This window comes from Microcaecilia unicolor, chromosome 7 (genome assembly GCF_901765095.1).
Source record: "Microcaecilia unicolor chromosome 7, aMicUni1.1, whole genome shotgun sequence".
Taxonomy (NCBI): Eukaryota; Metazoa; Chordata; class Amphibia; order Gymnophiona; family Siphonopidae; genus Microcaecilia; species Microcaecilia unicolor.
Window position 1 is genome coordinate 243,892,823 of NC_044037.1, and position 14,637 is coordinate 243,907,459.

Sequence of the window (14,637 nt, forward strand, 5' to 3'; positions counted from 1 at the left end):
GTTCCGTCTCCTTGGAAGAGATATGCAAGGCGGCAACTTGGGCTTCGGCCCATACATTCTCCAAGCATTACCGCTTGACTGTGGCTGCTCGGGCGGAGGCCCGGTTTGGAGCTTCAGTGTTGCGGTCAGGGATTTCTAGGTCCCGCCCTGGGTGAGTACTGCTTCGGTACATCCCACCAGTCTATGGATTGATCAGCTTGATGATATGGAAGGTAAAATTATGTATAATCATACCTGATAATTTTCTTTCCATTAATCATAGCTGATCAATCCATAGCCCCTCCCAGATATCTGTATTGTTTTATTCTGGTTGCATTTCAGGTTCAAGTTTACTCTTCAGTTACTTCAGAAAGACTTCGTGTTCAAGTTTTTTCACTTGGATTCTTCAAGAGTTAAGACGAGTTTGTGTTACAGTGAGCTGCTGCATTCCTCTCCCCTCCGTTTTACGGGGCTGGATTGAGACTTATAATTCTGCCGGCACTCCCTCCCGCTTCGTGCGGCTGTAGGGCAGTTTTGTACCCCTCCCGCTTCGGCGGTGTTCGGGTCAGTCAGCTCCTCCCGCGGTTGCGGTTGCAGGATAAGCCAGATCCCCCCGCATCGGCGGGTGTGGTGTCCCTCCCCCGCTCCGCGGGGATGAGCTGGACGGATTCCCCTCCCCCACTTGTGTGGGGATGAGCTGGGTTAATTCCCCTCCCCCGTTTCGGCGGTGGTGAGCTGGGCAGAGTGTCCCTTCGTGGGTGTAATTCTCTAAGTGCTGAGTCCTGCGGATGGAGCTTTGATATCGACATACTGAGGAGTTTCCGGCAGCACATGACCACATATAGGGAGGCAAAAGTTTGCTCTCTATCTCCACCTGCTGGTAGATGGACACAACCCACCAGTCTATGGATTGATCAGCTATGATTAATGGAAAGAAAATTATCAGGTATGATTATACATAATTTTACCTTCTTTGATTGTAACCACACAAAAGGTATAGCAAATCCCCTCCCCCTTCCCTTCTCTAAAAGACTGATAACCTCCCTCCCTCCCAACCCCAGATCCAACATATATTCTTTTCTTTTCCTTCCCTCCCTCCCATTGTCCAGCTCCTCTCTCTGACACACACATTCTCTCTCTCTCTCTCTCTCTCTCTCTCTCTCTCTCTCTGATATATGAGGAAATGGATAGTAGATTGTGGGCAGAGGATTGCAGTCTTCTAGGTGGCGTATAAAGTGATATTAGAGTAGAAAAACGGGAAATGATCAGAGTGGAGTTTTTGAATGTTAAGAGTATGAATTTGTAAATGATACGTGGGAAATGGGTAACCAAAGTTAATTCTGAAGAGGAGGTGTCACGTCATATTTTCAGGATTTTGTCAGCAGATGCATAGCAGAATTTTGAATGAGTTGTAGGAGATGACTATCTTGAACTTTGATCCCCTGGAGAAGCAGATTGCAATAATCCAGCCTAGATATAACCAGTGAGTGGATAATGATAAAGAGTGCTGAGATGGAAAAGAGGTGCCAAGTGGGATACATCATATGAAGTTTAAAGTAACTAGCTTTTCTCATGTTAGAGATATATGTAGTGAACGACATGATGTTATCCAAGGTCACTGTTAGGACTCTGAGTCCCTGATTAACTTGCAGCCCTAAAAATAACACATCTTAACACTAGCCCATGTTGATAACTTCCCCTCCTCCCTGTGTGGGTCCCACCCAGACTCCACCCATATGTATACCTTCCTATAAAATATGTACTATGTAAGATATGCACAAATTTACAGAATAGCACCAGTGAATTTTCAGCACTTATGCACATGTATGTGCTAGTATTCTAATCAATTATGCATGTAAATGTTAGTGCTTTATTTATAGAATTATCCCCTTAGGGGGTAATTTTCAGTCCATGGACTTAGCCGGATGTTCAGAGTTGAATGTATATGCATACTTTCACTTTGAAAATTATCCTAGGAAAAATACATGGGCAAATTTATATGTAATAACGTGTGCAGATTTTTTTTTTCATGAGTGAAATTACACACAATTTTTTCTGAAAATTCTAAAGTATATGTATATTTCCAAAGCCTGTCCCAACCCCTAGGAATGCATTCTCCTATAGTGGATCTCATTTATCTCAGATTGCTATGTTGTTCCAGGGTTGTTCTGGGAGGGGAGTCTGAATTGATTGTGATGGTTAAATTTAATTATTATAATATCAGGGAGCCACTATTTACTCTAGCCCCAGATTTTTTCTATGAACATGAAGGTACATCTAAGAGGAGATTTTCTTCTAGCCCTCAGGAATGGGCATTGCATAGGCACTCTCTGTTTCAAGTGAAATGATCTATAAAGAGGAAAATGAGGATTAAGAGAAAATAAAAGGAAGATGCTTTAAAGGCAGTAATACCTTTATCCCCCAACACAAGTTAAGAACACAGCTCTTTAGTAGTAAGCCACCAGCTTTATTACACTTTATATCCAGATCAGTCTTAACTTCAGCAAACCCAGTTAACTCAGCAGTACTCTTGCCCCGGGTTCTCCAAGCTCTGTCCAGGCTTCTTCTCTAGTCTCCTTATAAACAACACTGTGTCTCACAGCTTTACACAGCAGTCCATTCCTTTTCAGCAACTTTATCCTATTCACTTCCTCTACATCTCCCAGCCTTCAGGCTTATACATAAGGTCTTTTCCTCTTGAGCCTGGCAAGTGGTTCTCACTACTCCACACCTGGTTCAGTGCTGCACTGCCATAGCACACTGCTTCGGCCCTTTGCGCAGGCCTCTGACTTCCATGGCTATTGAAGGCAGAAGGGGAATGGTCCCACCCCGTATTTCCATTGGCATTGGAACCCTCACACCACTTCCCAGAGCTAAGGCAGATCAATTACAGTTCACTTACTGTGCCTTTTAAGCGATCCCTCAGCTCTCTATAGCTTCTTGCAATCCCAGAGTCCTTATCCTCTTTGGGCATTCCAGTTCCCAGGCAACCCCATGTCTATAGCCTTACAGGCAAGACAGGTTCATGGCTTTCTCTCTCTTGGAAGCAACTGTCTTTCTTCTTCCTACTGCTCCTGCTGACTGCCATTTTAGTTGCCCTCGTCTGTTCCACTAGTTTCTGAGCCCCTTCTTCCCAGGAACTCCCTCTGGCTACCCTTTCTTCCCATTGGATGTATCAGGAGTCGCTACAATTCTCAGCCTGCCCTCAGGAGTCTTCCTCCCAGCTGGAGCTAGGAGACTACCTTACCCAGCATGCCCACAGGCTCCTCCTTTCCAGCCTGGGCTTCCCTGCATGATTGTCTCGGGTTATGCCTGCCCGTCCCCCACATTCTTCACTTAACATTTTTTCTAAGGATCAATCAGGTGTGCCTGGAGGTAAGCTTCTCTGTATTCCCCTGCTGGGCTTTCCCATTGTCACACTCCTGTGGGGAAAACAAAGGCGCTCACATTATCCAGGGAAAACAGACACACAACCCCACAGTCTCCCACCCTTTGGCATTCTTTCAGGTAAGAGCTTGTTTGCTGTTTCTTTGTGGCTCCCCTCCATGCTTAGTGCTGAGGCTTCCCTTACAGATTCTGAGGGATTTATGAGGTCACAACCACCTTGTTCCATCCCCATTAGCCTCCAGTGACACTCCTTGAGTGTCACAACATAAGATTGAGAGCATATAGAGCTCTCTTCAGATGTTCAACGCAGCAAACAGGTAAATTCATCTTCAGGCTCGGTCTTAGCAATGCTTCTGTCTATAATTGTGGAGCTTTGAGATATAACCTGATGCTAAAAGAAACCTTTCATTTTCACCAGATTGTATGTGCTAAGTATCCTTTTATCTACTGAACTTTTAAGACAGCAAAATGAAATTCTGTATGTAAGAAACAAGAGTAAGCTCTAGAACATTTACAGTTTGTTTCTATATGCAGTTTCTATTATTGAAGTAAATGAAAATGAAGGAATACGGATTACTCGTGATGTTGTGGAGAACTGGTCAGTAGAAGAGCAAGCAATGGAGACTGATCTAGCTATCCTCCAACAGGTGGAGGATCTAGAAAGGAGAGTTGCATCAGCTAGTTTGCAAGTCAAGGTAACATGATTTGCCAACAAAATGTGGTGCTAAAATGACAATGTTTTCACAAAATTAGACTTTTCTGAATGGAGATTGAGTAGTGCATCATGTGTCAGTGACATACATAAATCAAACATCAGTCACACCAAAAATGAGTATAATAAAGTAAATGAAATCAGAACATATACTTTGGTTTTATTCCTAACCCTTCAGCAGGGTGCACTAAGATGGGAATAAGGTATATGCCTGCACTTCATTTATTTCTGTGTGCTATTTTAGCGGTGTTCTTAAGGTTTTGTTATATTTCTGTATGTTGCTTTGAGAATTTCTATGATAAACTGCGCATAGGTGTGTACTTCCTGGTGATTCATTGCCAGTAGGAATGACTGCTTTCATGAATTGATATTAGTTCAGATGGTGGTTTCTCTGAATAACTGACAGATTTCTGGATTAGCATATCAAACTCATTTTACTAAAGCATATGCCAACAACACTTAAGGCATTCTACAATATATGTGAACAGTAAAATAATTTTGTGTGATAAACTGCATAGGTGTGTACTTCCTAATTATTTATTGCCAATAGGAATGCCTGCTTTTCATGAATTGATATTAGTTCAGATGATGGTTTCTCTGAAAAACTGACAGATTTCTGGAATGGCATATCAAACTCATTTTACTAAAGCATATGCCAACAACATGCAAAGCATTCTACAATATGTGTAAACAGTAAAACAATAACAGTAGTCATTAAAATTACCAGTAACCTGATGGCAAATGTTGTGAACTGCAACATGAAAAACTGGGTTTGGGCTGAGGATGCTGAACAGGCAGTATTTACAGCCCCTGAGGAGGAAAGTTACAGAGATTGATCTTTTTAGGGTTCATTTATTTATTTATTTTGAGTACTTGATATACTGCAAATTGTCCATAAGGCAACTATGCGGTTTACAAAATAAAATCAATTAGGGAACAGATACACAAGGAAGGGGAAAGATTGTGTAGAAGAGCCAAAGGACTCAGTAAGCAGATGTGTCTTGAGCAAAACCTTAAATTCAGGATAGGAGAATTCTGAACAGATTAATAATGGGAGAGAATTTCAGAGAGAAGATCTAAGGAAGCTGAAACTGGTCTCTCGAGATATTGAAAGATGGAAAGAAGAGGGGGAGGGAATCCTAAGCAAATTGCCAGAAGCAGAACAGAGAGAACAAGGAGGGATATATGGAGTGAGAAGAGAGGAGAGAGAGAGGCTGGCACTGATGGAAGGCAGGACTTGAAGACAAGATAGAGAAGTTTAAACTTGATACGAGCAGACACTGGGAGCCAATGTTCATACGTTCCTGTACCCGCTCCGCCGAACGCCTCTGGCGGAAATCTCGGGCCCTTGCTGATTTCTTACACTTTAAGTTCATGCTGACCTCCTTCCAATCTGCTCTTTTACGTGCCAAACAGGATTATTATATCCAACTGACCAACTCTCTTGGCTCTAATCCTCGACTTCTCTTCACCACATTGAACTCTCTCCTCAAGGTGCCCCCTCCCCCAACTCCCCCTTCACTATCTCCTCAGACCCTTGCTGAATTCTTTCACAACAAGGTTCAAAAGATAAACCTTGCTTTCTCTACCTCACCAGCTCTCCCTCCACTAGTCCGTTCCCCTCTCTCTCCTTCCCCTCATTCCCTTTCCTCCTTTCCTGAAGTTACTATTGAGGAAACTACACTTCTCCTTTCTTCCTCAAAATGTACCACCTGTTCCTCTGATCCCATTCCCACCCACCTTCTTAATGCCATCTCTCCTACTCTTATTCCTTTTATCTGTCACATTCTCAACCTCTCACTTTCCACTGCGACTGTCCCTGCTACCTTTAAACATGCTGTGGTCACACCTCTCCTTAAGAAGCCTTCACTTGACCCTACTTGTCCCTCTAATTACCGACCCATCTCCCTCCTTCCTTTTCTCTCCAAATTACTTGAGCGTGCTGTTCACCGCCGCTGCCTTGATTTTCTCTCCTCACATGCTATTCTTGACCCATTACAATCTGGTTTTCGCCCTCTCCACTCAACCGAAACTGCGCTTACTAAAGTCTCCAATGACCTATTACTGGCTAAATCCAGAGGTCAATATTCCATCCTCATTCTTCTTGATCTTTCCGCTGCTTTTGACACTGTCGATCACAGCATACTTCTCGATACCCTGTCCTCACTTGGATTCCAGGGCTCTGTCCTTTCCTGGTTCTCTTCCTACCTCTCCCTCCGCACCTTTAGTGTTCACTCTGGTGGATCCTCTTCTACTTCTATCCCTCTGCCTGTCGGCGTACCCCAGGGTTCTGTTCTTGGTCCCCTCCTCTTTTCTATCTACACTTCTTCCCTTGGTTCATTAATCTCATCCCATGGCTTTTCCTACCACCTCTATGCTGATGACTCCCAAATCTACCTTTCTACCCCTGATATCTCACCTTGCATCCAAACCAAAGTTTCAGCGTGCTTGTCTGACATTGCTGCCTGGATGTCTCAACGCCACCTGAAATTAAATATGACCAAAACCGAGCTTCTCATTTTCCCCCCCAAACCCCACCTCCCCGCTCCCCCCATTTTCTATTTCTGTTGATGGCTCTCTCATTCTCCCTGTCTCCTCAGCTCGAAACCTTGGGGTCATCTTTGACTCTTCTCTCTCCTTCTCTGCTCATATCCAGCAGACCGCCAAGACCTGTCGTTTCTTTCTTTACAACATCCGTAAAATCCGCCCCTTTCTTTCCGAGCACTCTACCAAAACCCTCATCCACACCCTTGTCACCTCTCGTTTAGACTACTGCAATCTGCTTCTTGCTGGCCTCCCACTTAGTCACCTCTCCCCTCTCCAGTCAGTTCAAAACTCTGCTGCCCGTCTCATCTTCCGCCAGGGTCGCTTTACTCATACTACCCCTCTCCTCAAGACCCTTCACTGGCTCCCTATCCGTTTTCGCATCCTGTTCAAACTTCTTCTACTAACCTATAAATGTACTCACTCTGCTGCTCCCCAGTATCTCTCCACACTCGTCCTTCCCTACACCCCTTCCCGTGCACTCCGCTCCATGGATAAATCCTTCTTATCTGTTCCCTTCTCCACTACTGCCAACTCCAGACTTCGCGCCTTCTGTCTCGCTGCACCCTACGCCTGGAATAAACTTCCTGAGCCCCTACGTCTTGCCCCATCCTTGGCCACCTTTAAATCTAGACTGAAAACCCACCTCTTTGACATTGCTTTTGACTCGTAACCACTTGTAACCACTCGCCTCCACCTACCCCCTCCTCTCTTCCTTCCCGTTCACATTAATTGATTTGATTTGCTTACTTTATTTATTTTTTGTCTATTAGATTGTAAGCTCTTTGAGCAGGGACTGTCTTTCTTCTATGTTTGTACAGCGCTGCGTATGCCTTGTAGCGCTATAGAAATGCTAAATAGTAGTAGTAGTAGTAGTAGAAGTAACTTAACAGTAGTAGACTGAACAAGTGTATAAATTTGCTAGGAGAATGAATGCTTAGCCATAAGTTAAAACTCCACACTGATAAGACCAAATGTCTGTGTTTTGACAATAAGCCAGATTCTATTCCCAGTTCTATTTGTATTAAATAGATTACAAGCTGTCCACACTGATAAAGAACGTGGATGTTTTAGTTGACAGTTCAGTTTCTATGGAAGCCCAAATCTTCCTAGTAAAGAAATTATTTTTTCTGATGAGGAAACTTCGCTGCATCTTTGAGAAAGATCAATTCAAACTCGTGGTACAGGCACTTCTACCCTCACAATCTTAGTTCCTTGGACTGTACTAAGGGTCAACTGAAACAGCTACAGACTGTACAGAACAAAGCAGTACGCCTGATTTTTGGCTTAACTAAACACAACAGAATTTCTTTATTTTATGTTAAACTTCATTGGTTGCCCATTGAGGCTAGAGTTCTTTTTAAAATTGGCCTATTACATAGGCTGGCACCAAAGTATTTATACTCTCATTTCTAATTTGCTGTCTGTTTAAGAGACAGAAATCTAAATTGTCCACCTGTGTTTTCCTTTCATTTGGCAAGAGGAAGGAAAAGACTAAGGGCCTCTTTTACAAAGCGGCAGTAAGTCTAATGTGGGCTTACCGCTTGCTAAACAGGAAGTACTGCCGGGCTACTGCATCAGCCGACGGTACTTCCTACCCCCAGTGACCTATCGTATCCAGCGCTACAAAAATATATTGTAGCGCCAGGTTATACCCAGCAGTAATCGGGCAGTGCAGCGCACTGCTCGGTTATCGCTGGGTTAGCACAGGAACCCTTACTGCCACCTCAAAGGCACCCCACCCCCCAAAATGGCGCACAGCCATTTCCTGCAGAAAAGAAACACTACCCTTTTACTAGCTGCAGTAAAATGGGGCCTCAGCACACGTCAAAAACACAAGCTGATGCCAGCGCAGGCCCCCTTTTGCCACAGCTTGGTAAAAGGGGCCCTAAAAATGTTTGAAACAATACTGGCATGTCAAGCCACCTAGTCACTGGAAAGAGTTTGCTGGGACATTTCGGTATCTTCTTCTTATTTGTTGTTCAGGAAGAATATTAAGACTCTGCTCTTTCAGAAATTTGTACTACAAAAATATTTTTAACCATAATTTTAATTTTGTTGCTCTTAACTGTCCTCCCAGAGGATTTTTCTGGCTGTTCATGTTACTGTTACCCGCTTTGAACTGCAAGGTGTAGTTGGGGTATAAGGCCAGATGTTATGTTATTTCTCCCTTTTTGAATATCTTTAAGTTTTGTGCCAGTTATTTTGAGAAATTAAGCCAAGGACTCTGTGAACTGTAGAGTCAGGATACAGCAAAATTTTGCAAAGCTACACAGAAAAAAAAGAGGTACCTTTTGTTACTTAGGCCAGATGTTTATATTTCCTACGTTTTCCTTGTAAATGATTAGTTAAATACCAACCAAGGCGTTAGATATATCTTTTTTGAACCTCAACTCTCTATGCCTGAGTGTTAAAAATTTAGAATTGCAGGCTGTTTCATCTCAATCAGTCTCAGTAACTTTGACTTGCTTTCCTATAATGGATGAGGAGGCTAGATAACTCACCAGAATATGTTGTTGTCGCCTACAGTTTACATTTCTTTGTTTCCTTTTTTCTGGGATTAGTGTACTTGATTTCCCACAAATTATGGTCTAGTATACATGGCCTGTTTCTTCTTTTCATTAGTCTCTTCTGTTGTTTACATAGTTTCTCTATGCTGTAAGAAGTGCTTGTCTGGGAGGAAGTGACGTCACGCTAGCAAATGGAGCAGTGAAAACAGAGCTCCCGTCCATCAGCTTTAAAATAGCAATTATTTAGCACTCCTACCCCAAGGGGAACGGTGGAAGAAGCAGAATCCGGCAGGTGAAGCAAAGTGGAGTCGAGCGATGTCACAATCCAAGCTTAAAACGCCGGATTCAGCAGCTTTTTCATACCAGCAGAAAGAAAGAAACGGAGGGCAGGTGACGGAAGAAAATGGCGCCCGTGCCTCGAGAGCAGAGCAGAAAGACCCAGAACAAGCACGAGGCAAATCGCCAATTGAAAGAACGGAGGTAGAGCCGGAGATATGGGCGAAATTATGCACGAGGTTTCAAGAAATAAAAACAGAACTCAAGGAAGTGCGAAGGGACTTTGCGCAGCTGAGTTCTGAGCTAAGAGGAGAAATATCAGAGCTGGGCAATCGCGTGATGGAGGTTGAAAATGGCCAGGAAGAACAAGCAGAAACAATCAAGGCAGTAGAGCAGCAAATCAGTGAGAGAAAAACAGAAGCCCGGTACCTCATGGACAAAATCAAGGATCTGGAGAATAGGAGCAGGCGCTCCAATATTAGAATCCGTGGGGTGCCGGAATCTCCCGAATTTAACAACTGTGAAGAGGTGGTGCAGTCTATTGCAGCGCAGGTACTGTCCACAGAGGATAAGCCATATGATAAAGCCTCAGTTCGACTAGAGCTTGCACATCGCGCATTGGGCATGCGAAAATCAAACCAGCCTAAAGACATAGTGGCATGTTTCACAGACTTCAAAGTTAAAGAAGCTGTGATGAAGAGGGCGAGAGTGGCGAGCCCCTTGACGTGGGAGAGCTATCCGATCGAGTTGTATCAAGATATATCAGCAATTACTCTAAAGCGTCGGGGAGAATTGCGGCCATTAACAGCGCAGCTAAGGGAGGAAGGCGTACCATACAAATGGCAATATCCATTTTCGCTCACCTTCTTCCGAGAGGGAAAACAGAGGAGAGTGGCATCGCTGGAGGACGCGCAGGAATATTTGAAGCAAATGGAGACAGCAGAAGACCCTCGCCATTACGAACAAGAGGGTGTAGTGCGATCCATCAAACCCAAATGGCAAAGAGTATCGCAGGGGCGTGGCCGCCTGAGGAGGCAGATATCCGGGAAGCAATTGCACTCACAAGCAGGAAAGTGAAAGGAGCAACAGAGTCCTGGAGGAAAGAGTAGAGCTAAACAGCGGAACAGATAAATGGTGAGAGAAACCATTTCTTGGGGGAGGACATACAGAATAAGCTGAGAGACGAAGGGAGACGTCACCCCTCTCAGCAATAGACATGACTCAAGAGGTTATTGGGACATGTCTTCATTGGAATTGGGTGGGAAGGGAAGGGGGAAAGGGATGGGGACAGTGTTTAAGTGTCTGGTGGTTGCTGAATAGGAAAACAAAATGGGGAAGAACATGCAAGGAATGTTTAATTGTGTAACTTGGAATGTTAAGGGTCTCAATTCGCCAGTAAAGCGTAAGCGAATGTTCAAAGAGATGTTGCAATTAAAAAGTGATATAATTATGTTGCAAGAAACGCATTTAAAGAAATGTCATGAGAAATTGATAGCCCACAGGAGGTATCCTGTGGTAATACATTCAACAAGCAGCCAAAATCATAAAAAGGGAGGAGTACTTATAGCCTTCTCGGATATACTGCCCTGGAAAATTATTAAAAGTGTATCTGATAAAGCGGGCAGGTTCTTACTGGTAGTAGCCTCACTATATAATATTCAGTATACATTTGTCACACTATATGCACCTAATGAATGGCAGGGTGAGTTCCTGGAGGATATTGAGCAAAAACTACAACAGAATGTTCAAGGGCAGCTATTAATTGGAGGAAATTTCAATTTGACAATAGACCCCCAGTTAGACAACTCAACGGGACAGGCGGGATATGCTAAGAAAGATAGAGAGATTTTGAAGAGATTTATAAAGAGGTGGGACTTGATTGATTTATGGAGAGCAACACATGTACAGGACAAAGATTACACCTTCTACTCAGCCACACACAACTCTTATTCGAGAATAGATCTTTGGCTGGGGGATGGGGTAGTGGCTCAAGCCATGCAGAAGATACACATAGAAATACGTATGTGGTCAGACCATGCCCCGGTCCTTCTAAGGCTCAGGTTTGGGAGAGAAGCGGGAGGGCAAAGATGTTGGCATTTAGATGAGGCAATCTTAAACGATCCGGAAATGTGGGAAAGATTGAACATTATATAAATGAATACTTGGAGTTTAATGACGTGGGAGAAATCCACCCAGAGAGCTTATGGGAAATCCACCCAGAGAGCTTAAGGGAGGGTCTAAAGGTAGTACTGAGAGGGCAGCTTATCGCCTTCAAGGCCCATCTGAAAAAAAACAAAAGAAGCTAAAGAACTGGAACTAAGGGCGAAGATAGAGCAGGCGGAGCGACAACATAAAGCAGATCCCAGGGAGAAAAAAAGCAATGACTGAGCTTCATAAAAATAGAATGCAACTTAATGAATTACAGATGGCAGAGGTGGCTAGTCAACTGCAGCAAGTGCAACAGGAATATTATGAGCTGGGGGATAAAGCGAGTAGACTATTAGCGAACAAATTGAAAAAGCAGGCTTCTCGCAATCAGATACATAGTCTTATAACTCAACAAGGCCAGACTGTCACACTAACAGGTGACATTCAAGCCACTTTTCATGAATTTTACACCAACCTGTACAAATCTGAAGTGGAGGCAACCCCCAATAATATAGATGAATATTTGCAAGGGATAGAAATGCCCTGGTTGTCACAGGGGGAAAGAGAAAAACTCTTGATGCCCATAGAGCTGGAGGAGATCAAGGAAGCGATTAGAGCGCTCCCCCATGCTAAAGCACCGGGGCCAGATGGCTTCCCAGCTAGAATATACAAACTGTATGCAACCACTCTGGCACCGCTTTTATTACGGCTCTTCCGGTCCTTTGACCAGGCGCAGGAGCTGCCTTATTCCTGGCAACTGGCAGCGGTGACCTTATTGCTCAAGCCAGGCAAGGACCCACAGCAATGCGGGTCCTATAGACCAATATCCCTCCTAAATATAGATTATAAAATATTCACAAAAATATTGGCAAATAGGCTGCAAATGGTATTGCCCAAGCTAATCCACGAAGATCAGGTGGGGTTTATATCAGGGCATCAGGCTTTTGACAACACCAGATGCTTGTTACATGTGCTACAGCAAATGAGAGACGAACAGGAGTACATAAGTACATAAGTAGTGCCATACTGGGAAAGACCAAAGGTCCATCTAGCCCAGCATCCTGTCACCGACAGTGGCCAATCCAGGTCAAGGGCACCTGGCACGCTCCCCAAACGTAAAAACATTCCAGACAAGTTATACCTAAAAATGCGGAATTTTTCCAAGTCCATTTAATAGCGGTCTATGGACTTGTCCTTTAGGAATCTATCTAACCCCTTTTTAAACTCCGTCAAGCTAACCGCCCGTACCACGTTCTCCGGCAACGAATTCCAGAGTCTAATTACACGTTGGGTGAAGAAAAATTTTCTCCGATTCGTTTTAAATTTACCACACTGTAGCTTCAACTCATGCCCTCTAGTCCTAGTATTTTTGGATAGCGTGAACAGTCGCTTCACATCCACCCGATCCATTCCACTCATTATTTTATACACTTCTATCATATCTCCCCTCAGCCGTCTCTTCTCCAAGCTGAAAAGCCCTAGCCTTCTCAGCCTCTCTTCGTAGGAAAGTCGTCCCATCCCCACTATCATTTTCGTCGCCCTTCGCTGTACCTTTTCCAATTCTACTATATCTTTTTTGAGATACGGAGACCAGTACTGAACACAATACTCCAGGTGCGGTCGCACCATGGAGCGATACAACGGCATTATAACATCCGCACACCTGGACTCCATACCCTTCCTAATAACACCCAACATTCTATTCGCTTTCCTAGCCGCAGCAGCACACTGAGCAGAAGGTTTCAGCGTATCATCGACGACGACACCCAGATCCCTTTCTTGATCCGTAACTCCTAACGCGGAACCTTGCAAGACGTAGCTATAATTCGGGTTCCTCTTACCCACATGCATCACTTTGCACTTGTCAACATTGAACTTCATCTGCCACTTGCACGCCCATTCTCCCAGTCTCGCAAGGTCCTCCTGTAATCGTTCACATTCCTCCTGCGACTTGACGACCCTGAATAATTTTGTGTCATCAGCGAATTTAATTACCTCACTAGTTATTCCCATCTCTAGGTCATTTATAAATACATTAAAAAGCAACGGACCCAGCACAGACCCCTGCGGGACCCCATAGTACTCTCGATCGATGCGGAAAAAGCATTTGATCGGGTGGAATGGCCTTACCTGTTTGCACTGGTACAGAGGGTTGGAATAGAGGGGAGGCTATTTGAAATGGCTGCAATTATTATACCAGCCCCCATTGGCGGTACTAAAAATTAATGGCTCATATTCAGAACCTATAAAACTTCAAAGAGGTACCAGGCAGGGGTGTGCAGTTTCCTCGTTATTGTTTGCCCTAACAATTGAACCACTGGCCTGTAACATTAGAGCGGATACAGGAGTCAAGGAAATAGGAAGAGGGAGCATAAGCTGATGCTATTTCCAGACGATATTCTGATGACATTGACAAGCCCTGAGCAATCGGTGCGGCGGGCAGTAGAGATAATGAAGCAATATGGAGAACGATCAGGATTCAAGGTAAACATTAGCAAGACTGAACTCCTTAACAACACAATGCCTGGGCAGGAGGTTGCGCAGATGAAAGCAGCATTCCCGTTTGTATGGGCCACGAAATCTATCAAATACCTGGGGATACAGATTACACCCAAAATGGAAGATCTATATGAGGCAAATTTTCCAATGAAAATAACAGAATTATTAGCAGTGCTTGACAGATGGGAGGGTTTAAGCATCTCATGAATGGGGCGTATAAATGCCATTAAAATGATGATGATGCCGAAATTGTTATATCTTTTTATGGCACTCCCTATCCCAATCCCTTGGAGTTTCTTTACCCGCCTCAATAGAAAGATGTTTGCTTTTATCTGGAGGAAAAGGCCACCACGGGTGAGGCGTGCCATAATGTTTCAACCGCAAGAGAAGGGGGGGGGGGAGGAGTCCCGAACTTTTTCTTGTACTACCAAGTGGCCCAACTGAGAATCTTAGCAGATTGGCATCCGGCACTCAACAAAAAATGGTTACATTGGGAAAGGGCCTGGCTGGGGATGAGAGAAGTGGGGGATATTTTGTGGTTACCAAATAAGGAACTGAGGAGTATAGGGCGAAGGACACCCA

General features: G+C 44.1%; 1 protein-coding gene across 1 annotated transcript in view; it reads left to right on the forward strand.

Annotated features, from left to right (window-relative positions):
* The window catches only part of BAZ2B (bromodomain adjacent to zinc finger domain 2B), a 914,692-nt gene that overhangs the window by 734,473 nt on the left and 165,582 nt on the right, over window positions 1–14,637 (forward strand). Inside the window, exon 33 of the mRNA XM_030210692.1 lies at window positions 3,901–4,061. Within this exon, the coding sequence (XP_030066552.1) occupies window positions 3,901–4,061 (161 nt within the window). The remainder of the gene's footprint in view (window positions 1–3,900; window positions 4,062–14,637) is intronic.